This window comes from Ammospiza caudacuta, chromosome 22 (assembly GCF_027887145.1).
Source record: "Ammospiza caudacuta isolate bAmmCau1 chromosome 22, bAmmCau1.pri, whole genome shotgun sequence".
Classification (NCBI taxonomy): Eukaryota; Metazoa; Chordata; class Aves; order Passeriformes; family Passerellidae; genus Ammospiza; species Ammospiza caudacuta.
The window spans coordinates 5021658-5046408 of record NC_080614.1 but is presented as its reverse complement, the minus strand read 5'-3'; the positions used below and the strand labels follow the sequence as shown (position 1 = coordinate 5046408).

The 24751-nt window shown below is 60.9% G+C and overlaps 1 protein-coding gene across 1 annotated transcript in view; it reads left to right on the top strand.

Annotated features, from left to right (window-relative positions):
- HSPG2 (heparan sulfate proteoglycan 2) overlaps nucleotides 1–24596 on the top strand; it is a 47668-nt gene extending 23072 nt beyond the window's left edge. Inside the window, 57 exon segments of the mRNA XM_058818602.1 lie at nucleotides 367–480; nucleotides 570–697; nucleotides 773–859; nucleotides 2763–2989; nucleotides 3066–3176; nucleotides 3256–3356; nucleotides 3852–4032; nucleotides 4517–4576; nucleotides 4751–4873; nucleotides 4960–5100; nucleotides 5931–6073; nucleotides 6158–6293; nucleotides 6381–6526; nucleotides 6612–6750; nucleotides 6827–6981; nucleotides 7084–7222; nucleotides 7342–7499; nucleotides 7899–8037; nucleotides 8158–8315; nucleotides 8639–8777; nucleotides 8861–9012; nucleotides 9108–9246; nucleotides 9327–9478; nucleotides 9564–9702; nucleotides 9785–9936; nucleotides 10020–10158; nucleotides 10241–10392; nucleotides 10479–10617; nucleotides 10709–10852; nucleotides 10927–11061; nucleotides 11507–11688; nucleotides 12432–12624; nucleotides 12722–12901; nucleotides 14417–14677; nucleotides 14931–15126; nucleotides 15206–15303; nucleotides 15800–16066; nucleotides 16141–16253; nucleotides 16336–16483; nucleotides 16693–16809; nucleotides 17066–17150; nucleotides 17235–17379; nucleotides 17448–17547; nucleotides 17632–17741; nucleotides 17815–17923; nucleotides 18003–18101; nucleotides 18877–19098; nucleotides 19744–19976; nucleotides 20415–20517; nucleotides 21395–21529; nucleotides 22197–22250; nucleotides 22342–22417; nucleotides 22553–22631; nucleotides 22728–22798; nucleotides 22906–22989; nucleotides 23118–23221; nucleotides 24161–24596. Coding sequence (XP_058674585.1) covers nucleotides 367–480; nucleotides 570–697; nucleotides 773–859; nucleotides 2763–2989; nucleotides 3066–3176; nucleotides 3256–3356; nucleotides 3852–4032; nucleotides 4517–4576; nucleotides 4751–4873; nucleotides 4960–5100; nucleotides 5931–6073; nucleotides 6158–6293; nucleotides 6381–6526; nucleotides 6612–6750; nucleotides 6827–6981; nucleotides 7084–7222; nucleotides 7342–7499; nucleotides 7899–8037; nucleotides 8158–8315; nucleotides 8639–8777; nucleotides 8861–9012; nucleotides 9108–9246; nucleotides 9327–9478; nucleotides 9564–9702; nucleotides 9785–9936; nucleotides 10020–10158; nucleotides 10241–10392; nucleotides 10479–10617; nucleotides 10709–10852; nucleotides 10927–11061; nucleotides 11507–11688; nucleotides 12432–12624; nucleotides 12722–12901; nucleotides 14417–14677; nucleotides 14931–15126; nucleotides 15206–15303; nucleotides 15800–16066; nucleotides 16141–16253; nucleotides 16336–16483; nucleotides 16693–16809; nucleotides 17066–17150; nucleotides 17235–17379; nucleotides 17448–17547; nucleotides 17632–17741; nucleotides 17815–17923; nucleotides 18003–18101; nucleotides 18877–19098; nucleotides 19744–19976; nucleotides 20415–20517; nucleotides 21395–21529; nucleotides 22197–22250; nucleotides 22342–22417; nucleotides 22553–22631; nucleotides 22728–22798; nucleotides 22906–22989; nucleotides 23118–23221; nucleotides 24161–24324 — 7896 coding nt within the window. The 3' untranslated portion in view covers nucleotides 24325–24596.
- Nucleotides 24597–24751: the final 155 nt, after the last annotated feature.

Sequence of the window (24751 nt, the reverse complement as noted above, 5' to 3'; positions counted from 1 at the left end):
CCCTACATACTCCCACCCAGCACCACCCCCAGCACCCTCCATCAACCCCCCCACCCAGCCCACCCATCATCATCCATCCATTCCCAGACCCCCCATCACCTCAGTATCACCCCCATCAGCCCCATCATCCCTTAATTCTCCCTTCAGCAGGGAGGATTTATCCCATCATTCTCCATCATCCCATCAGCCTCCCCCCATCATCACCATCACTCCCCCACCCTCCCCCCAGCATTGCTGCCATCACCCCCATCACTCTTCATCACCCCCAGCACCCCCACCATCATCCATCTGTCCCCCAAGCCCCCTCCCAGCCCTGCCCAGCCCCGTGCCCAGGCTGTGGGGGTGCCAGCTCTGTCCCTCCTGCAGGACTGTGCCCCCGGGTACACGCGCACGGGCGGGGGGCTCTACTTGGGCCACTGCGAGCTGTGCGAGTGCAACGGCCACTCCGAGAGCTGCCACCCCGAGAGTGGCGCCTGCTCCGTAAGTCCCCACGTCCCCAAACCTCCTGGGGGGAGCTGTGGTGTTGGCCCAGTCCTGACACCCCGATCTGTGCCCCCACTGTCCCCCAGGGATGCTTGCACAACACGGCAGGGGACTTCTGTGACCAGTGCGCCCCCGGCTTCTACGGGGACGCCACCGCCGGGACCCCCGAGGACTGCCAGCCCTGCGCCTGTCCCCTCCCGTACCCCGAGAACCAGTGGGTGCCTGCACTGGGCTGGGGGAGCTGGGTGCCAGGGAAGGGAACTGCCCTCACCTTGGTCTGTCCCCGCAGGTTTTCCAGGACCTGTGAGAGCCTGGGCGGCGGCGGGTACCGCTGCACCGCCTGCGAGCCGGGCTACACCGGGCAGTACTGCGAGCGGTGAGGCTGCTGGCACCCCAAAACCTGCCCCACAAACCCACCCCATGGGCTCACCCTCAAACTCCATCCCCATATACCCATTGCCAGAACCAACCCCAATATACCCCTCCAAAAACCACCCCGTGGGATCACCCCCAAACCCCATCCCAGTATACCCCTCACCAACCCAATATACCCCTCTATAAACCCACTCCATGGTCTCACCCCGATATACCCACCCCAAAAACCCATCCCAATATACCCCTTGCCAGAACCAACACCAATATACCTTCCAAAAACCCACTTCATGGGCTCACCCCCATATACCCACTCTGCTCTACCTGCCCTGATGTGTTCACCCCCATATATCCACCCCAAAACCTCACCCTGACTGAGTCACCCTTATATACCTATCCCCAAAGCCCACCTTCATTGGCTCACCTTCACATACCCTGATGGGCTCACTCCCATTTATCCACCCACACATTCCCACCCCAATACACTCCTACTGTACCCACCAATGTGCTCACCCCTATGAGCTCACCCCAATACATGCATCCTAAAGAACTTCTGTGTACTCACCCCGACATATGCACCCCAATTTATGCATCCCAATATACTCACCCTGACAGCCTTCCCCTTACAGACCCACCCCTAAGTGCTCCCCAATATACCCATCCTAATACACCCACCCCAATGTTCTCCTGCTTCACCTTCCCGATGTACTCACCCTTATGAGCTCACCCCAGATTTTTGCCTGACATAAGCACCCCAATACACAGTGCACCTACCCCGATGGCCTCACCCCAGTGGAGATGCCCCAAAGTGCCCACCCTTATACCCACCTTGATGCACCACCACCCTGCTATACCCATCTTGATGTGCTCACCATGATGTGCTCACAATGATGTGCTCACCCAAAATGCTCATCCCCATACACACCCCAAAGCACCCACCCCACCTTGAAGGCCTCACCCCAGTGGAGACACCCCAAGGTGTCCACTCTCATACCCACCTTGACACAGTCACCACCCCACTATTCTCATCCTGATGTGCTCACCGTGATGTGCTCATCCCGATATACCCACCCTGCGTACCCCAAAATGCTCATCCCCAAAGCACCCATGCCAGCCCACCCACCCCATCTTGGTGGCCTCACCCCAGTGGAGATACCCCAAAGTGCCCACCCTTATACCCACCTTGACACAGTCACCACCCCACTATTCTCATCCTGATGTGTTTGTGCTCACCGTAATGTGCTCACCCCAATCTACCCACCCTGCGTACCCCAAAATGCTCATCCCCAAAGCACCCGTGCCAGCCCACCCACCCCATCTTGGTGGCCTCACCCCAGTGGAGATACCCCAAAGTGCCCACCCTTATACCTGCCTTGACACAGTCACCACCCCACTATTCTCATCCTGATGTACTCACCGTGATGTGCTCACCCCAATATACCCGCCCAAAATGCTCACCCCGATATACCCACCCAAAATGCTCATCCCCATACACATACAAAAGCACCCATCCCAGCCCACCCACCCCACCTTGATGGCCTCACCCAAGTGGAGATACCCCAAAGTACCCACCCTCATACCCACCTTGACGCAGTCACCCACTATTCTCATCCTGATGTACTCACCTTGATGTGCTCATCCCATTATACCCACCCTGTGTACCCCAAAATGCCCATCCCCATACACCCCAAAGCGCCCACCCCAGCCCACCCACCCCACACTGATGGCCTCACCGCAGTGGAGATACCCCAAAGTGCCCACCCTTATACCTGCTATACTCATCCTGATGTACTCACCATGATGTGCTCACCCCAATAAACCCTGTGTACCCCAAAATGCTCATCCCCATACACACCCCAAAGCACCCGCCCCACGAGGCTCCCTCAAACCCCCATTGTTCCCCGCAGCTGCGCCCCCGGTTACACGGGTGACCCCACGGTGCGGGGCCAGGGCTGTGTCCCCGCGGGGCCGCCCCCGGCGCTGGCCGTGCGCGTTCACCCCCAGCGCACGGCGGTGCCGCAGGGCAGCGCTGTCACCCTGCGCTGCCACGCCGCCGGGGACCCGCCGCTCTACTACCACTGGGTGCGAGAGGACGGGCGGCCCCTGCCCGAGGGTGCCCAGAGCCGCCACCAAGGTACTGGGTGGCTCCGGGGGTGGGGGGACATCGGGGTGTCCCCAAGGTGTGAGGTGTCACCTGTGTGTCCCTCCAGGTGAGGAGCTGCACTTCCCCAGCATCCAGCCCTCTGAAGCCGGCGTCTACGTCTGCTCCTGCCGCAACCTCCGGCACAGCAATGCCAGCCGCGCCGAGGTCATTGTCACCGGTAGGTCGTTGTCACCGAGAGGGGGGGACATGCACGGAGGGGAGGCAGGAGTGGGGCTCACCTCTCTGTATGGGCGCAGAGACCCCTGACAAGCCCATCACCGTCACCGTGGAGGAGAAGCGGGTGCAGCGGGTGCAGCCTGGCGCCGATGTCACCTTCGTCTGCACCGCCAAGAGCAAGGTGAGGGGAAGGGGGCACAGCATGGCAGGGGGGCTGCAGGGCACCCCTGGGTGTGTGCAGGGATATTCAGGGTGTGGAGACACCCCTGGGTGTCCACCTGGTCCTACAGAGCAAAAGGACACCCAAGAATGTACTCATGGGGACATCCAGAGCACAGGAACCGCTATGCCCATATGGGCCCCTCAAGCCCTCTTGGGTCCTTATGTAGCTCCATTGGATATCGTCTTCCCTTTGCCCATCCCATCCCGTTATCCCATCCTCTTACCCCATCCCATTATCCCATCCCATTCCATCCCATCCCATCCTTTCCCTTTTGCCCATCCCATCCCATCCCATCCCATCCCATCCCATCCCATCCCATCCCATCCCATCCTCTTCCCTTTGCCTATCCCATCCCATTATCCCATCCCAGGTGCCACCTGTCCCACAGCTGGGCATGTGCCCTGCCATGTGCCCATCCCAGCAGCCTCAGACCTCCCCATCTTTGCCCCCCAGTCTCCTGCCTACACCCTGGTGTGGACTCGGCAGAACCATGGCACGCTGCCGGCGGGCGCCGTGGACTTCAACGGGATCCTGACGCTGCGCAATGTGCGGCCCCAGGACGCTGGGGTCTACGTCTGCACCGGCTCCAACATGCTGGACATGGACCAGGGCACCGCCACGCTCTACGTGCAGGGTGAGCCCCCACACTATGCCTCACCCCGTGCCCGTGGGGTGGTGGGCAGCACCAGGGTGATGGGTGCACACAGTGCCAAGGCAAGGTGTGGTGGTTGCACTTGACCCCCAGGTGCTGGGTTTGATGGGCACGCTTGCTGTTTGGAGGTTGATGCCCAGATGCCAGGGTGATGGACACAGTCAATGCCTGGATACCAGGCTGATGGGTTTGCTTGGTGCCCAGTCCTTCAGGTGATGGGCACACTCACCACCCTGGCTCTGTGGTGATGGTACCCAGATGCTGGGGTGATGGGGACATTGAATGCCCAGACACTGGAGTGGCGGGCACACTTGGCACCCAGACACTGGGGCAATGGGCAGGTTTGGTGCCTAGATGCCAATGTGATGGGTAGGTTTGGTGCCTGCACGCCAGGATGGTGGGCAGGTTTGGTGCCTGGACTCCAGGGTGATGGTCACACTCCCCTGAGACCCACTCCCTCCTGCAGCTGCCTCAAAGACTCAGATGTTCTATGGACCCGTTGAGTTCATGGAGGGGCACAGACCGGGTAAGTCACCAGGGGACAGTTCCTGGGGGTCCGCATGCTCCCTCACCCACTGCATGCCAGGGCTCCACGTGCACCCTGCTGCTGGCTGTGCCACGCCGCCCCGCTTCCAACCGCCTGGGGACAGCACTGGGGAGCCTGGCCAGCCCTAAGCCCCCAACCCGGGTCTCACCGCAGCTGGCACCGCCAGCGCTCCCACCGCCACCGTGGAGCCAGCCCAGCTGAGTGTGGCACCGGGGCAGCCGGCCGAGTTCCGCTGCGTGGGCACCGGCAGCCCCCAGCCCAGCCTTGAGTGGCTCGGTAGGTGCCCGCTGGGGACAGGGGGACACCGGGAGCGGGTGGGGGGACACAGCGAGCAGGGGTGATGGCAGGCCGTGTCCCTGCAGGTGCGCTGCCACCACAGGCCGTGGTTCAGGGCGGGACGCTGCGGTTCCCCGCGGTGGAACCCGCCAATGCCGGGCAGTACGAGTGCCGGGCACGGAGCAGCGCCGGGCAGCACACAGCACGAGCCTTCCTCCACGTGCAAGGTGAGTGGCATCACCATCGTCCCTTTTATCCCCATTATCTTCATCATCAGTCACCCCACTGTCCCCATCATCCCTGTCATCTCTGTCATCCTTGTCACCCCATTGTCCCCATCACCCCCATCCCCATCACTTCCATCATCTCCATTACCCCAATCATTCCCATCACTGCTGTCATATACATCACCCCTGTTGTCCCCATTGGCCCTGTCACCCCTCTTGCTCTCATCATCACCCACCATCTGTATCATCCCCATCATCCCCATTGTCCATCCACATTGTCTCCATGGCGTGCGTCATTCCTGTCATCCTCATCATCCCCATAACCCTCATCTCCCATTGTCCATCCCCACCATCCCATCATCTCATCACCCCATCATGACCACCATTGTCTGTGTCACCTCCCATTCACACCCTTCATTGTCCCCACCATCCCTGTCGCTCTCATTGTCCCCACTGTTCTCTTCTTCCCTTTCATCCCCATTGTCCCCTCATCTCCATCATCCCCCATCATCCCCCATCATCCTTCATCATTCCATTGTTCCCATCACCCCCATCATCTTCATCATCTCCATCATCTGTGTTCACCCCATTGTCCCCATTGCCCCCAACACCCCCATCACTCCCATAGTCTCTGTCATCACCATGATTCCACTGTTCCCATCACCCTTATCGTCCTCATCATCTCCACCATCTCCATCACTCTCATTGTCCCCCATCACCTCCATCATCCCCCGGTGCCCTTCACCCTCATCGTCTGCATCACTCATGTCACCCCCATTGTCCCCATCCCGCCACTGCCCCCAGCACCTCCCTGATCCCCCTCCCCACAGGAGCAGGCACCCCACAGGTGCAGGTGAGCCCGGAGCGGACGGAGGTGCAGGAGGGCTCCACAGTGCGTCTCTACTGCCGGGTCTCGGGGACCCCCACTGCCACCATCACCTGGGAGAAGCAGGGGGGCACTCTGCCGCCGCAGGTGAGCGGGGTGCTGCCACCCGTGGGTGCTCCAGGGGGTGTGGCTGCACCACAGGTGCCACTGACACCCACCCTCGTGCCACAGTCCCGCGCTGAGCACGGTGACATCGCCACGCTCGTCATCCCTGCTGTGACACCGGCTGATGGTGGCATCTACCTCTGCGTGGGCACCAGCGCTGCTGGCACGGCCCATGCTGCTATTGAGGTGGCTGTGGTGCCAGGTGAGGAGGGTGAGGGACACCAATGGTGTTTGGGGATGGTTTTTGGGGGCTACAACCCACCTTTGTTGCCCCTTTTGCTCCCCACAGGGGCGGCACCGCCTGTCCGCATCGAGTCCTCGTCCCCATCCGTCACCGAGGGGCAAACCCTGGACCTGGACTGTGTGGTGGCAGGACCCAGCTCTGCCACCGTGTCGTGGTACAAGCGTGGCGGCTCCCTGCCCGCTGGCCACCAGGTAGGGCACAGCAGGGTGGGCAGCACCCCAAACACTGCCCTGTCCCCTGCTGTGTGACACCAAAGCGTGATGTCGCCAACTGCAGGTTTCAGGGTCCCGGCTCCGTGTCCCCCACGTCACTGCAGCTGATTCAGGGGAGTATGTGTGCCGGGCCAGCTTGGGGACCGCTGTCCGGGAGGCATCTGTCATTGTCACTGTCGTGGCTGCATCAGGCGCATCCTATGGTGAGACTGGGCTCAGCAGCACTGCAGGGAGCAGCTGGTTCCCAACAGATGGTCACAGCTCTGTCCTCCCCTGCAGGACCACCTGCTTCAGGTGTCCCTGTCCGGATCGAGGCATCCTCATCCACCGTGGCTGAGGGACAGACCCTGGACCTCAACTGCGTCGTGGCCGGGCAGGGACAGGCCACTGTCACCTGGTACAAGCGCGGGGGGTCCCTCCCAGCCAAGCACCAGGTAGGGGACACAGAGGGTGATGATGTGAAGGGTGGCTGGGGTTGATGCAAGCTGTGTGCAAGCCCAGGTGTCTCTGGTGACCCCTGTGTCACCTCCCCACAGGTGTCTGGCTCCCGGCTGCGGCTGCTGCAGGTGACAGCGGCCGACTCGGGCGAGTATGTGTGCCGGGTGACCAGCGGGGCCACCAGCAAGGAGAGCGCGGTCATGGTGACCATCCAGCCCAGCAGTGCCAGCGCCTACTGTGAGTGGGGACAGGGGGTGGCAGTGCCAGCAGGAAGTCCTCATGTGTCACAGCACTGAGCCATGGCTCAGGTGCCCATACTGGTGAGGTCCTCATTGGTGTCACCTTCCTGTCTCCAGCCCCAGCCCCGGGCAACACGACTCCACTGCGCATCGACTCTCCATCCTCTGCCGTGGTTGAGGGACAGACTCTGGACCTCAACTGTGTCATTGCCAGCCCTGCACAGGCCACTGTCACCTGGTACAAGCGTGGGGGAACCCTCCCAGCCAAGCACCAGGTAGGGGACACGGAAAGGGGATGTCACCAAAGGGGGTGGATGCAGTTGACCAACAGCTCTGGGCAAGCCGAGGTGGCCCATCCAATTCCTGTTGGTCCATGCAAGGCCAGCTGGCCCTGAGCAAGCCTAGGTGACCTGTGCGAATGCAGATGGTCCTATGGAAGCCCAGATGGCCACTATAAGGCCAAGTGACCCCATACAAGACCAGGAAACCCCATGCAAGTCCTGGTGGTCCATGAAAAGTTAGGTGACCTATGGAAGCCCATGTAACTCATGCAAGTCCAAGTAGCCCATGAAAGGTTAGGTGTCCCCATTCAAGCCCTAGTGGTCTCATTCAAGCCCACATGGCCCTATGGAAGCCCAAGTGTCCCCTGTGACCCCCATGTCCCCTCCCCACAGGTGTCTGGCTCCCGGCTGCGGCTGCTGCAGGTGACAGCGGCTGACTCGGGCGAGTACGTGTGCCGGGTGACCACTGGGGCCACCAGCAAGGAAACCTCCATCATGGTGACCATCCAGCCCAGCAGTGCCAGTGCCTACTGTGAGTGGGGACAGGGAGCACGAGAGGTTACCCACGTGAGTGTGACACCGCTCCCAGTGTCCCTGGGAGGGTCACACACATGGTGGTGGTCACAATCTCTAACCCACCTCCTGTCCCCAGCCCCAGGCAGCACGACCCCACTGCGCATTGAGTCGTCATCCCTGTCATCCCCTGTGACTGAGGGACAGACCCTGGACCTCAACTGTGTCATTGCCAGCCCTGCACAGGCCACTGTCACCTGGTACAAGCGCGGGGGAACCCTCCCAGCCAAGCACCAGGTAGGGGACATGGCAAGGGGATGTCACCAAGTGGGGAAGATAGGGATGACATACAGCTCTGGGCAAGACCAAGTGGCCCATCCAAGTCCTGGGGACCCCATCCAAGTCCTGATGATCCCATGCAAGGTTGGCTGGTCCTGGGCAGGCCCAGACGGCCCCGTGACTATGGTAGCCTGAGTGACCCCATGAAAGACCAAGTGATGCCAAGGAAGCCCAAATGACCCCATATAAGCCCAGGTGGCCCGTGCAAGCCCAAAGTGGCCCTGTGCAATCCCAGATGACCCCTTGCCAGAGCTGATGGCCCCTGTGCCCCCTCCCCACAGGTGTCTGGCTCCCGGCTGCGGCTGCTGCAGGTGACAGCAGCTGACTCGGGTGAGTACGTGTGCCGGGTGACCAGTGGGACGGCCACCAAGGAGATCTCCATCATGGTGACCATCCAGCCTAGCAGTGCCAGCACCTACCGTGAGTGGGGACAGGAGGAGGTGACTGAGGACTGGGGGGCAGTGCTGCAGTCCTTGAGGTGACCCTGCTGTCTCTGTGTCCAGCTGTTGGTGTCACCCCTCCGGTGCGCATCGAGTCCTCGTCCTCCTCCGTGGCTGAGGGACAGACCCTGGACCTCAACTGCATCGTGGCCGGGCAGGGACAGGCCACTGTCACCTGGTACAAGCGCGGGGGAGCCCTCCCAGCCAAGCACCAGGTAGGGGACGCTGAGGAGCATTTTGGGGTGGAAAAGGGATTTTTGGTGGTGTTGAGGGGTTGATGTGCCCGTTCTCATGTGTGTCACCCCTCCAGGTGTCGGGCACCCGCCTGCGCATCCCCCAGGTGACAGCAGCTGATTCAGGGGAGTACGTGTGCCGGGTGACATCAGGCAGTGCCACACATGAGACATCCCTCATTGTCACCATCCAGACTGGAGCTGGCTCCTCTTATGGTACTGGGATGGGTGAGGGGTGACATAGGGACATGGTGAGAACACTGTGGTGACCCTATGGACCCCACTGCCACCCCCAGCTGTTGGTGTCACACCACCAGTGAGGATCGAGACCTCCTCTGCTGCTGTCACCGAGGGACAGACGCTGGACCTCAACTGCATGGTGGCAGGACAAGGTCACCCCCAAGTCACCTGGTACCGGCGTGGGGGGGCTCTGCCTCCAAACAGCCAGGTGGGACATGGGGGAGGTGGCTTTGCCCTGCAGGCCACAACCCTGCATCAGGTGCTGATGTGTCTCCAACTTGTCACGTCCCCAGGTGACAGGGACCCGCCTGCGCCTTGCCCAAGTGGCAGTGGCTGATTCAGGGGAGTATGTGTGCCGCGTGACCCTGGGGAGCGTCACCCAGGAGGCATCTGTCATTGTCACCGTGCCCAGCAGTGCCAACAGCTATTACAGTGAGTGTGAGAGAGGGCAGCGCTTGGGGACAGTCAGGTGTCACCTTGGTGATGAACATTCCCTTTCCCTGTCCTCCCCCAGCCTCTGGCATCTCCCAGCCCCTCCGCATCGAGTCCTTGTCCTCGGCCATCGCCGAGGGACAGACCCTGGACCTCAACTGCGTGGTGGCAGGGTCTGGCCCCACCACCGTGACGTGGTACAAGCGTGGTGGCTCCCTGCCTGTTGGCCACCAGGTAGGTGGCAGGGGAGGGTCACTCTGAATTTGTCCCATCTCCTGCTCTACGGTGCTGACTTGTCCCCTAACCATTCCCTCCAGGTGTCAGGCACTCGCCTGCGCATCCCCCAGGTGACAGCAGCCGACTCAGGGGAGTACGTGTGCCGGGTGACATCGGGTGGCATCACGCAGGAGACATCCCTCATTGTCACCATCGATGACGGAGACAACCCATCTCACTGTGAGTGCCACCCTCCTGGGGACAGGGTCCCACTGGTGTCAGGGACCACTGGGGCCATTCACCCTCAACCCTGCCCGTGCAGCCACCGGCATCACGCCACCCATCCGCATCGAGTCCTCGGCGTCCTCTGTCACCGAGGGACAGACTCTGGACCTGGACTGCATGGTGGCCGGCCAGGGACAGGCCACCATCACCTGGTACAAGCGTGGTGGGGCCCTGCCAGCCAAGCACCAGGTGGGTGGGGACACTGGTGGGGTGGGGGATGCTGGTTGCTGCGCGTTGCTGGGTGATGCCACCACCTTCTGCTATGATGTCCCCAGATCTCGGGGTCCTGGCTGCGGCTGTCCCAGCTCTCGGTGGCCGATTCAGGAGAGTACGTGTGCCGGGCTGACACGGGCAGTGTCTTCCGTGAGGCCAGTGTCTCTGTCACTGTCACCTCCCGTGACAGCTCCAGCTACCGTGAGTGCAGCCACAGGGTGAGGGAGGATGCAGAGGGGAGATGGGTGATGTGAGTGACCTCGTGGCCTCTCTGTGCCTTTGTCCCCCACAGGTTTGCAGAGCCCCATCATCTCCATCGACCCTCACAGCATGGCGGTGGCACCAGGTGAAGATGCCACCTTCAAGTGCCGCGTTCACGATGGCGCCCGGCCTGTCAACATCACCTGGCGTATGGGGCCTGGCCAACACCTCCAAGGTATGGCGGTCCCCAGGGTGGCCCTGGCGTGGTCCCCAGGGTGGCCCTGGTGCTGATGGCTCCTCCTTGCCCAGACAATGTGAAGATCAGTGCCAATGGCTCGGTCATCTCCATCAGCGGTGCCCATGTGGGCAACCAGGGCGCCTACCACTGCGTGGCCTCCAACCGCTTCGGCGTCGCCAGCAGTGTCGTCAACCTCGTGGTGCAAGGTATGAGGTGGCCAGGGTGGCCCTGTCCCTTTCTCCATGTGCTCCAGGTGTCCTCAGAGCACATGTGTCCCCATCCCCATGTCCTCCTTGTGCCCTCAGGGTGGTCTCCCTGTTACCATGCTGGTGTCCTCCATGTCATCCATGGTGTCCCTGTCCCCATCTCCTTTCCATGCTTCAGGTGCTCCTGGAGTGGTGGTGCCCATGTCCCCATGCTGGTGTCCTTCTAGGGGCCCCAGGAGTTGTGATGTCCCCATCCCCATGCAGATGTCCTCCATGGGCTTTGGAAGCTCCTGAGATGTTGTGTCCCCATCCCCACACACGTGCTCATGTCCTCCTATGCTCCCAATGCTCCCAGGGTGATGGGTGCCCCTATGGCCAGGCTCCTTCCAGCTGCCCTTCATGGTGGTGTCCCAGTCCCCACCCCAATGCCCTCCTCCTTCTCCAGGTGCCCCCACGGTGTCAGTGATGCCACCAGGCCCCGTGACAGTGAAGGAAGGCAAATCCCTGAGCCTGGAGTGCCTGGGCCGGGGCGAGCCACGGCCGCTGGTGCGCTGGAGCCGGCTGGGCTCCCGGCAGAAGGTGGAGCACCAGACGCTGCTGCACATGGACAGCCAGGCCATCCTGCAGGTGAGGGGGCACAGTGAGGCACTGTCTTGGTTTGGAGTCTGCTAAGGAAGGCAGGAGCCTCCCCTGAAATGGAGAATGTAAACCCTCCCCACCCCTCTGAATTGCTATAACTTCAATTAAGGGGCTCTCAGGCAAAAAATATGGGAGCAGGAAATAACAGTTTTTTAATAGGGAAAGGAAAAAAAAATAAAGGATAAAATAAACAATGCAGTAAACCAAAACAACACTGACAGAGTCAGAACCCAACCTGACACCCTGTGGGTCAGGGTGTTGGTGGCAGTCCCATTGGAAATGTGGCTGCAGCCCTCCTGCAGTGTCAGGGGTGGTTCTGCTGGAGCAAGGGGGTCCTGTAGAGAAGGATGTATTCTTCCTCTGAAAATCCAGTGGAAGAAGAGGCAGCTGCTGTTCCTCTGGGGAATCTTGTGGAGAAAGCTGTGCTGGTGTCTCAAAAACCTCTGGATTATATCTGGGTAGCAATGCTTGGCTCCTCCCTCTGGGCGGAGCATCTCCCAATGGGATGTTATAGTTCTTATCAGTCATGCAGTGACATTCAAGAGCTGTTATCAGCAATGTCCCCTCCAGGGGGAGGTGTGATTGTGGTCACTCAAAGAGAGAGATAAAGCAAACTGCCCACTTGACAAAGATAATCTGCCATACAGATGGTAATAGAAAACAACTTGCATTGCAATCTTCAACAGGCACCCAGGAGTGCCTGGTGCTCACCCCTACCCTGTTTCCCCCAGCTCTCACCAGCCAAGCCGGAGCACGCCGGCACCTACGTGTGCACAGCGCACAGTGCCCTGGGCTCAGCACAGGCACGGGTGGATGTCAGTGTGGAGTCAGCAGAGCGGCACCCCGGGGCCCCCGAGGTCACCGTGCCATCCGCCGTCACCGTGGTGGCCGGGGAGACCGCCACGCTGGTCTGCATTGCCAGAGGTATGGGGAGCCTGGAGGGAAATGTACAGACATCCCTGGAGAGGGGATGTTCTGAGCAGTACCTGGCACCACGGTGATGGGCACGGTGTGGTCGTAGGTGACCCAGCACCTCGGATCGAGTGGTCGAAGCTGCGGGCACCCCTGCCCTGGCAGCACCGCGTGGTGAATGGCAGCCTGGTCATCCCTCGTGCTGCACAGCAGGACTCGGGCCAGTACATCTGCAATGCCAGCAGCCCCCTCGGCTCCACCGAAGCCTTCGTCACTCTCGATGTGATGAGTAAGAAGGGGACAGTCAGGAGTTGGGGTGCTCCTGGGCTCCTGCTGCCACCTCCGCTGTGGCCATCACCTGTCCTTCCCCCGCTTGTGGCCACCTCCATCACCACCTTCACCCTTACATCCAGCCCTTCCTCGTGGGACCACGCTGCTCCATTGCAGCACTCATCCTTCTCCTCCTCTCAAGTTCCTCTCAAGCTCCATCACCAACCCTTCCCATGGGTGTGTCCACCTGCCTGTCCTATCCGTGTGCATGTCCCTCTCCACTTCTGCACTCTCATCCATCCATCTATCCATTCATCATGGATCCATCCATGGCTCATCCAAGCTCAAACCCATCTTTCTATCTTTGTTCATATCTCTTCTTCCGTCTTTTCCTCATGGATCCGTCTCATTCATCCCAGCACACACCCATCTCTCTGTCTCCTTACTCTAACATCCTTCCTTGTGGACTCACCCATCAGTCATCCATCACAGCTCATGTCCATCTCTCTATCTCTGCTCACACCTTTCCATCTATCTTTTTCTTGTGGATTCATCAATCCCAGCACACACCCATCTCCCCACATCCTTTCTTTTCCATCCATTTTTTCCTCGTGAATTCACCCATCCCTCATCTGTCATAGCTCACATCCATCTCTCCATCTCCTCTCACACCCTCCATCCATCCCTTCCTGGTGGACTCATCCGTTGCACACCCACTCCAGCTGACATTCCTCTCTCTGTTTCCTCTCACACCCCTCCATGCATCTCATCCTTGTGCATCCACCCATCTCTCATTCATCTTAGCGCGTGCCATCTCTCCATCTCCTCTCACACCCTTCCATCCATCCCTTCCTAGTGCATCATCCATCCCAGCACATGCCCAACTCACCATCTGCTCTCAAACTCTGCCAATCACTGACCCATCCACCCACATACCTGCCTCTTCCTTGTGGATTCATCCATCATTCAACCATCCCAGCTCACATCCATCTCCTGACTCTTCTACACATCTCTTCTTTGTGCATGCATCCATGTGATCCATCCCAGCATACACTAATTTCTCAATCTCCCCTCAAATTTATCCATCCTTCCTGGTGCATTCATCCATCATTCAATCCTTCCATCTCGCATCCAACTCTGCATTTCCTGACTCCTGCATCCATCTTTTCCTTGTGTATCATCTATCTCATCCATCTCAACACACACCCAACTTGCCATCTCCTCTCAAACTCTCGAATCATCCATCCATCCATCCATCCATGAATTCCATCCATGGTTTCCATCCATCCATCCATCCATCCATCCATCCATCCATCCATCCATCCCTTCCTTCCTGCTGATTTCATCCATCACTCCTGCCGATCCCACCCATCCATATCTCTGTCTCCTCTCACTCCTCTATCCACCCATTCCTCATGGGTCCATCCAGCTCTCATCCACCCCAACACACGCCCACCTCCACACCCCCTACACCCCTCACCACCACCCTCCTTGCACCCTTCCACCATGGCTGACATCTCCCCTCATCCTGCAGCACCTCCGTATGCCACCATCCTCCCGGAGGATGCGGTGGTGCGGGCCGGTGACGCGGTGCAGGTGCAGTGCCTGGCCCACGGCACGCCCCCACTACACTACACCTGGGACAAGGTGAATGGCAGCCTCTCAGCACGCGTGGCCCACCGTGCCGGCCTCCTCCGCCTCAGCCCCGCCGCCCCTGCCGATGCCGGCACCTACCGCTGCCTCGTCACCAACCACGTCGGCACCGCCGAGGCCTTCGCCCGCCTGGATGTTCATGGTGAGCCCATCCCAGCCTGGGTACTGGTTGTGCTCCACATTGGGTGCTGGCAATTGCTGATGGGTGCCCTTGGAGCTCTGCATCCTGCCCAGGTGATCCCAGTGCTCTCCGGTACCGCCGGGGCTCCACATACCCCTGGGTGCTGCCGTTGGGTCTGCATCCCACCCCAGTTATCCTGGTGTTGCTGGGTACCACTGGGATTCTGCACCCCACAGTGCTGCTGGGTACCACAGGGGCTCTGCATCCCTTCCAGGTGATGCTGGTGAAGGTGGGGACATTGCTGGTGGTCCCTTGGTGGTGCGAGTGACACCAGGGAGCCTCGTCAAGGGGGTGGGTGGCACTGCGGAATTCGCCTGCTCTGTCTCCGGGGACCCCCGTGCCCATGTGGAGTGGCTGAAGGAAGATGGGGAGCTGCCCCCCACCCACAGTGTGCGGGATGGAGTGTTGAGGTAAGGAACATGGGATAGGGAGGTGGGGCCCCCTCGCTGGTCCCTCGTGGGGTCCCTCACCCTGGTTGTGTCCCCGCAGGATGCCGGAGCTAGCGCCGGGGGCGCAGGGCGTGTACGTGTGCCGGGCCAGTGGCCCAGGCGGGCAGGCAGAGGACAGGGCCACCCTCACTGTCCAGGGTAGGAGCATCACCCCAGCACCAGGGGACACGTCTACCCCCTGATCTGCCCCACACCACCAAGGGCACCCCAGGACCCCCATGTCCCCCCACTGAGGGGCAACCCAGCACCTTCCATCTCTCTACACACACACAGGCACCCTGATAGCCCCCAATGCCCATGGTGACCTGAAATCTCTCCTCAAGCCTACAGGCACCCCAGTACTCCCACCCTTCCCCATGCCTGTGGACACCCTGACACAATCAGTCTCCCTCCACACCCAGGTACACCCCAGTGCCCCTTATCTCTTCCCACAGCCATGACCACCCTGGTACTCCCCAAGTCTCACATTCTTACAAGGACTCCCAACACCTCTGACCTCTCCCCATTCCCACAGCCACCCCAATTGTCCCACATCCCCTCAGGAACCCCTTTTCTCCCTATCTCCCACTCTGTTGCCAGACTGCAATGCTTCCCTGTGACGGAGGTTCACCCCAAATCCCCACTGTCCCCCAAGCTCTCCCCAGGGCCCTGATCAACATCCGGACCGCGGTGCAGACGGTGCTGGCAGGGACAACAGTGGAGCTGGAGTGCCTGGGCCTGGGGGAGCCCCGTCCCCACGTCACCTGGAGCAAAGTGGGGGGCCGCATCCGCCCCGGGGTGCTGATCCGTGCCGGCACCCTCACCATGGAGCAGGTGGAGCGGGCAGATGCGGGGCAGTACCGCTGCACCGCCACCAACGCCGTGGGCACCGTCCAGTCCCACGTCATCCTCCACGTGCAAGGTGAGCACGGGGACGCAGAGGTGGGGACACACAGCGTGTCCCTGCAGGTTGGTGACTCCTCTGTGTGTCCCCAGCCGCTCCTCAAATCGCCGGGCAGCCGGAGGTGAAGGAGGTGTCCCTTGGATCAGCAGCTGTTTTGCCGTGCTTGGCATCTGGCTTCCCAGTGCCGGAGATCACCTGGAGCAAGGTACGGTGGAGGGGTGGAGGGTGGGCCTGGCAGGGGTTGTGGGGGCTGTTTGGGGGTGCTGAACCCCTCTGTTGTGCCACAGCTGGATGGGGAGCTGCCAGCGGGTGCCAGGGTGCAGGGGAACGTGCTGACGCTGCCGGCCGTGCGCCCCGAGGACGCCGGTGTCTACACCTGTGTGGCTGCCAACCACCGCGGCCAGCAGACAGCCTACTACGTGTTGAAGGTCCAAGGTGAGGACAGAGGGATGGATGGATGTTGGATGATGGATGGATGGATGGATGGATGGATGGATGGATGGATGGATGGATGGATGATGGATGGATGGATGGATGTTGGATGATGGATGGATGGATGGATGGATGGATGGATGGATGGATGGATGGATGGATGGGGGCAGGGGTGGTGTGCCCCGTCCCTCCTTACCCTCCCATTCCTGCAGAGCACGTGGTCCCCTATTTTGGGCAGTCGCCCCGCTCCTTCCTCCCCCTGCCCACCATCAAGGACGCCTACAAGAGGTTTGAGATCCTCATCACCTTCCGACCTGATGCTGCTGATGGTGAGCCTGTGTGCCCCAAGTGTCCTCTGTGTCCTCCTTCATGTCCCCTCCATCATTTCCCCCTCCCTTCCCTGCCTTCATCCTCCCCTCCTCTCATGCTCCACTTGCCCTCCTTATCTCCCATTCTCCATTCATCTGAGAGCCTCCAGTTTATGGCGGATTTCTGCTCCATTCTGGGAGGATTTCGGGGTCCCCTAGGATGTGTCCCCCATCTCAGGATGGGGACTGTCCCATCTGACCCCCTGCCACCCCTCAGGTCTTCTCCTGTACAATGGGCAGCGGAAAAACAGCGGCGCCGACTTCATCTCCTTCGGGTTGGTGGGTGGACGCCCCGAATTCAGGTGAGACCTATGAGAGGGTGTAGGGGAGAGGTGGGAGATGGGTGCCAGCACATGCCCACACCCCTTGTACCCTCATAAAACCAGGTTTGATGCTGGTTCGGGCATGGCCACCATCCGGCACCCCACGGCGCTGCGGCTGGGCGAGTACCACACGGTGCGGCTGCTCCGCAACCTCACCTGGGGCTCGCTGGGCCTGGACGGGCACCCGGCTGTCAACGGCACCTCCCAGGTACCACTTTGGGCGGTGGGGAGGGGGTCAGGGGGCTGGAGCTGGTGCCCACCCTCGTGTGCCTGCAGGGGAAGTTCCAAGGGCTGGATCTGAACGAGGAGCTGTACCTGGGCGGGTACCCCGACATCGGCGCTGTGGCAAAGACGGGGCTCAGCCGGGGTTTCATGGGTGAGTGAGGGGTTTTGGGGGGCACCAGGCTGAGGGGGTGCTGGGCATCATGTGACAGTTCTGCCCATCTCCACCGCCCCACAGGCTGCGTGCGCCAGCTCCGCATCCAAGGCGAAGATGTGGCCTTTGGGGACATGGACCTGCAGGCACACGGTGTCACCAATTGTCCCACCTGCCAGGACCGGCCGTGCCAGGTGAGTTTGGAGGGGAGGAGGTGATGCCCACCCATCCCTGCCCATGCTGACACCCGTGTCACCCCTCACCCAGAACGGCGGCGTGTGCCAGGACGACGAGAGTGGCACCTACGTCTGCCGATGTCCCCACGGCTTCACTGGCAGCAACTGCGAGTACTCACAGGCCTTGCACTGTCACCCGGGTAGGTGACGCCACTCCCTCCACGGGGACATCATCCCAGGTCCCTTCAGGATGGGTGCTTATGGCTTCTCACCCCACAGAGGCGTGTGGGCCTGATGCCACCTGCGTCAACAGGCCGGACGGGCAGGGCTACACCTGCCGGTGCCACCTGGGCAAGACTGGAGAGAGGTGCACCGAGGGTGAGCGACACAGGGACACTGCTGGCACCATCCTGGGACATGGGGACATGGTGGGGACCACCCAGGGAAATGAGGACATGGCTAGGACCACCTTGGTGAAGTGGCTGTGGGATTGGGGACCACTCCAGGGAGATGGGGACATGGCTGGGATTGCCCTGATGACATGGGGATGGCATGGGGCTGGGTACCACCTTGGGGACACTGGCAAGAGGTAAGGACCAGCCAGGAAAATGGGCACCATGGGGATGGAGGCTGGGGTCCCATCCTGGGGATGTAAGTTGGGTCTCACCATGGGGTTGGACGTTGGGTGACACTGTGGGGTTGGAGGTTGGGGATAGAGGCTGGGGATGGATGGATGGATGGATGGATGGATGAATGGATGGATGAATGGATGGATGGATGGATGGATGGATGGATGGATGGATGGATGGATGATGGATGGATGGATGGATGGTGGATGGATGGTGGATGGATGGATGATGGATGGATGGATGGATGGATGGATGGTGGATGGATGGATGGATGGATGGATGGATGGATGGATGGATGGAGGATGGATGGATGGATGGATGGATGGATGATGGATGGATGGATGGATGGATGGATGGATGGAGGATGGATGGATGGATGGATGGATGGATGGATGGATGGATGGATGGATGTTGTCCCACCCTGGGGATGAAGGCTGTGGATGAGTGTTGCTCTGAAGATGGGGCTGGAGGTCTCACCCTGGGGATGGTGAGGTCCTACACTGGGCACTGACTGGGATGTGCAGGTGAGGTGGTGAACGTGCCATCGTTCGATGAGGAGGGAGCCTTCGTCTCGTACCCGCCCCTCACCAACGTGCACCACGAGCTGCGGCTGGAGGTTGAGTTCCTGCCCCTGGCTCCCGATGGGCTCCTGCTCTTCAGCGCTGGCAAAGCCGCCCCTGTCGAGGACTACGTGGCCTTGGCCATGATCGGTGGCCACCTCGAGTTCCGCTACGAGCTGGGCTCAGGTGGGTGGCACAGGGCAGGGGACACTGGGGACAGGTGGCACCGGGGACTGTGGGAGTGAGGGGGTGATGTGAACGTGTTCACAGGGGTCTTAGGATGAGGGAAGAGATGAGGATCTGACTCCATGTTTCAGAAGGCTTGATTTATTATTTTATGATATATATTGTATTAAAACTATACTAAAATAATAGAAGAAAGGATTTCATCAGCAGGCAGCTAAGAATAGAAAAAGAATTAATAACAAAGGCTTGTGGCTTGGACAGAAAGTCCAAGCCAGCTGACTGTGATTGGCCATTAATTAGAAACAATCATGAGACCAATCACAGATGCACCTGTTGCATTCCACAGCAGCAGATAACCATTGTTTACATTTTGTTGCTGAGGCCTCTCAGCTTCTCAGGAGGAAAAATCCTAAGGAAAGGATTTTCCATAAAACGTGTCTGTGACAGGGTGACACAGCATTACCAGGGTTCACTGGCATGAAAGAAGTTCCTGAGCCACAGCAGGGTCCCCGGGCACCATTGGGGTCCCCAAATGTCACTGGGGCCCTTGGGAGTCATTCTGGTCCCCAAGCATCACCCAGGGCACATCTCAGGTCCGTGAGTATCCCTTGTCACCCCCCATAACACTACCCCCTGTCCCCACAGGGCCGGCCGTGCTGCGGAGCACAGAGCCGGTGGCCCTGGGCCAGTGGCACTGGGTGACAGCTGAGCGGATCCACAAGGACGGGACACTGGTGGTGGACGATGCCGCCCCGGTGAAACGCTCCTCGCCCGGCAAGAGCCAGGGGCTCAACCTGCGCAGCCCCCTGTACCTGGGGGGCACCGAGCCCCCCCTGCGCCCCCCCACCAACGCCTCCTTCCGCGGCTGCATCGGAGAGGTGAGACCCCCTTGTGTCCCCTCGGAGGGCAGGGGAACCCTCAGGTGGGGAGGGGATTCCCCCATACTGGGGACATGGTGGAAAGGGAGGTGACCCCCACTGATGTCCCCTTGTTGGTGGGATGACCCCTCTTGGTGTCTCATGGGGAAGATGACCCCGTTGGCGGTGTCCCCTTGGTTGGGAGGTGACCCCATTAGAGAGGCGACTTCCCTTCACATCCCCTTGTTGCAGTTGCCTCACCGGGTTGGTGACGCCTCTCCTTGGTGTCCCCTTGGTTGGAAGTGGCTGGGTGACGGTGCCATTGGTGTCCCCTGTTGATGTCCCCTCATTGGAGTGGTGCCCCTCACTGGTGTCCCCGTTGGTGTCCCGGTCGGGCAGTGCCGCCGGCGGCAGGGCGGTGACAGTGACGGTGGCGGTGTCCCCGCGGTGTCCCCGCAGGTGTCGGTCAGCGGGAAGCGCCTGGAGCTGCGGGAGCGGTTCCTGCGCAGCCGGGGGGTGCGGCCCTGCGGCCACCGCGCCCCGTGCCGGCCGGGGAGCCGCGGTGAGAGCGGGGACACGGGGCTGGGCTGGGGGCGTTTGCACGTGGGTGTGCATTGCTGCGTGTGCATTACTGCATGTGCGTGCTGCACGTGTGTGTGCGTGCGCTGCATGTGCATTACTGTGTGAGCTGTGTGTGCATTACTGCATGTGCGTGCTGTGTGTGCATTACTGCGTGTGTGCATTACTGCATGTGTGTATGTGTCTGTGCAGTGTGTGTGCATTACTGCACATGTGTGTGTTGCACGTGTGTGTGCTGCACATGTGTGTATGTATGTGTTCAGTGTGTGTGCATTACTATGTGTGTGTGTGTGCACAGTGTGTGCATTACTGCGTGTGTGTTCTGCACGTGTGTATGTATGTGTGCAGTGTGTGCATTACTCTGTGTGTATGTGTGTGTGTGCATTACTGCATGTGTGTGCGTGTGTACGCTGTGTGTGTGTGCAGTGCGTGTGCATTACCGCGTGTGTGCTGCACATGTGTGTATGCGTGTGTGCACTGCATCTGCATTACTGCATGTGTGTATGCGTGTGTGCAGTGTGTGTGTACTGCATGTGCATTTGTATGTATGCACATGCACTGCACCTGTGTGTGTGTGCGCTGTGTGTGCATTTTGTGTGTGTGCACAGTTCACACCTGCTCACTGCACACACCTGGGCCATGTGCACATGCACATTTCACACTGCTCACTGCACACTCCTGTGCATTTGCACACACTCAGTTCACACCTGTTCACTGCACACACCTGTGCCATGTGTGTGCACACTCAGTTCGCACTGTTCAGTGCACACACCTGTGCCCGGCGTGCCCCACGGGCCGTGCCCATGTGTGCCGTGCACACTGACCTGTCACCTGCAGTGACCGTGTCCTGCTGTCCCCAGGCCCGCGCTGCGAGGATGAGGAGGAGGAGGAGGCCGAAGGCTGTCACCCGTCCCGGCCCTGCCTGCACGGTGGCTCCTGTGTCCATGGCTCCTGCCACTGCCCCCCGGGACACAGCGGGGCCCGCTGCCAGCACCGTGAGGGGACAGCACAGGGACATGGGGGGACAACTTGGGGACACCTGGGGACACAGGGAGCATGCAGGGACACTGCCAGCACAGCGAGGGGGAACACATGGAGGGGCATGGGGGGACACCTGGGGACTCTTGAAGACACAGTGGGACATCTCAGGTCACTGGAGGACATGGGGGTGACAAAGGAAAGACATGGGGACACCCAGAGACACAAGGGACACAAGGGACACACACACTTGGGGAATGCTTGGAAATATCTGGGGACGCTTGGAGATGGTTTGGGACATGTGGGGAAACTTGGGGACAGGGGAAGACATCTGGGGACATGAAGGAGGTCACTTAGGGACATACATGGGGACACATGACAACATTTGGAAACACCTGGGGACATGGGGGGGACACCTGGGGATACCTGGAGACCCTTGGGGATTGACTGGGGACACAGAGGGACACCTGGGCACATGGCAGGGACACACGCTTGGGGAGTACCTGGGAATAAGTGAAGCCACCTGGGGACATGGGGGACACCTGGGGACACTGTTGAGGATATACACTTGGGGGATACTTGGGGATGCCTGGAACAACTGGAGACACATGGGGACGTGTTGGGGGGACACTTGGGGACACCAAGGTGATTCATGTCCCCTCTTTACCCCTTTTTCTCCCGCAGGCTCGGCGCTGGCAGAGCTGGAGCAGGACTGGCAGGAGGGCAGCGGGGGTGGCGGTGGGTCCCTGCACCCATTTCCCCTTTTTCCCCCCAAAATGCAGGTGGGACCCCCTTCCTCCCATCCCCCTGACCCCCCATCTCTCCGCAGACGCCCCCGGACAGTTCAGCGCCGCATTCCAGGACGGCTCCTACCTGGCCCTCCCTGGGCACCTCTTCCCCCGTGGGTGAGTGACACAGGACACCCCGAGTGGGTGCTGCACCCCCCCCTCATAGCACCCCCATTTTTGGGGTGCTGCACTCCTCCCCACGGCAACACCCCCATTTTGGGTGCTGCCCCCCATCACCTCCTCCCCTTGCAGCCCCCCCGAGGCTCCCGAGACCATCGAGCTGGAGCTGCGGACGCGCAGCGCCCAGGGGCTGCTGCTGTGGCACGGCGTGGTGAGACAGGGGACAGGGGGACAGGGGGCACAACCTGTGGGACCCCTCGGGCTGGGGGTCCGTGTGCCCCCTGCTCACCCCCCTCTGTGCCCACAGGAGCCCGGTGAGGGCGGAAAAGCCAAAGATTTCCTTGGCCTAGGGCTGAAGGATGGGCACCTGGTGTTCAGGTGAGGGGGGACCATGGGGTGACGTGTGGCACCCCTGAGCCCACGGGGTGCCCCCCGAGGTGCCCTGCACACTGACACCGTGCACACTGACACCGTGCCACCCACAGCTACCAGCTGGGCAGCGGCGAGGCCACCATCACCTCTGAAGACCCCGTCAATGACGGCGAGTGGCACCGGGTTACGGTGACAAGGTGGGCAGGGGTCTGGGTGTGGCACGGGGTGGGGCAGGGGGTGCAGGTGCTGACGGTGACAAGGTGGGCAGGGTCTGGGGGTGGCACGGGGTGGGGCAGGGGGTGCAGGTGCTGACGGTGCCCCGCAGGGAGGGCCGGCGTGGGCAGCTCCAGGTGGATGGAGAGGAGCCGGTGAGCGGGGAATCACCCGGATCCAACGTCATGGCCAACACCGAGGGCAGCATCTACGTGGGTACGTGGGACTGGGGACACGGGGGGACATGGGGTGACATGGGTTGGGGCACAAATGGACACGGGGTGCGTGTGGGATGGACGTGGGATGGACATGGGGTGGATATGGGGTAGATGGGGTGAGGCGTGGGGTGGGACAGGGGATGGACATGGGGTGGGACACAGGATGGACATGAAGTGGGATATGGCATGAACACAGAATGGGACATGGGATAGACATGGGGTTGGACACGGGATGGGCATGGGGTGGGACACAGATACAGGGTGGGACACAGGATGGACACAGAATGGGACACAGGATGGACGTGGGGTGGGACACAGATACGGGGTGGATATGGCATGGACATGGAGTGGGACATGGGATGGACATGCGAGGGGACACAGAAACAAGGTGGGATGTGGCATGGACACAGAATGGGACATGGGATGGGCATGGGGTGGGACAGGGGCTGGACATGGGGTGGGACACAAATACAGGGTGGGACACAAGATGGACATGGGGTGGGACACAGATACGGGGTAGATGTGGCATGGGCATGGGGTGGGACACGGGAGGGACATGGAGTGGGACATGGGAAAGACGTGGGGTGGGACACAGATATGGGGTGGGATATGGGACACAGAATGGGACACGGTATGGACATGGGATGGGACATGGGATGGATGTGGGATAGATGGGGTGAGGCATGGGGTGGCACAGGGGATGGACATGCGATGACACTTGGGATAAGACACCAGTGGAACATGAGATGGGACACGGACTGGACACGGGGTGGAGCAGAGGATAGGGGGCAGGGAGAGGCTCAGGATGGGACACCTGGGTGGTGGCACATGGGGTGGGGACACCTGGCGGGACACAGGACAGACCTGGGCAGGTGTCCCGGCCCGGAGGGGGGCGGGCCCAGCCGTGCCTTCACCCATCGCCTCCTGTACCCCGCAGGCGGCGCCCCCGACCCCCGCGCCCTGACCGGCGGCAAGTTCAGCTCCGGCATCTCGGGCTGCGTGCGGGGACTGGCGCTGGAGTCCGCCGGCATCCCCCGACACCCCATCGACCTCCGGCACGGCGCCCTGGGGGGCTCCCCCGTGCCCCCCTGCCCCTCCTAACCCCCCCGAAACAGGGTTTGGGGGGAATTTGGCCAAGTTTATTCTTTTCCAAAAACAAACCACCAGGAGGAAACGGTGCTTCGCTGCCCCGGGGTGACTCTGGGGGAGGGGGCCGGGACCCCCAATAATGTTTACACCCCCCCTCCACCGGCCCCCCGAAACTGTGCCGGGGCGGCCGGGCCGCCTGGGTGCCCCCCGGGGTGGCGGCGGGGTGGGGGCGCGAGGGACAATCGGGGTGCTGCGGGGACCCCCCCGCGGGGACAGCTATTAAAGGAGAGACAACCAGTGCGGCTGCCGTGTTTGGGGGGGCTGTGGGGGCGGTGTGGGGGTACGGGAGTGATGGGATGGGAGCGTGAGGGGTGGGGATGTAGGGGGGGGCTGTAGGGGCGTGGTGTGAGCGGGATGGTTTGGGGGGGCTGTGGGGGTG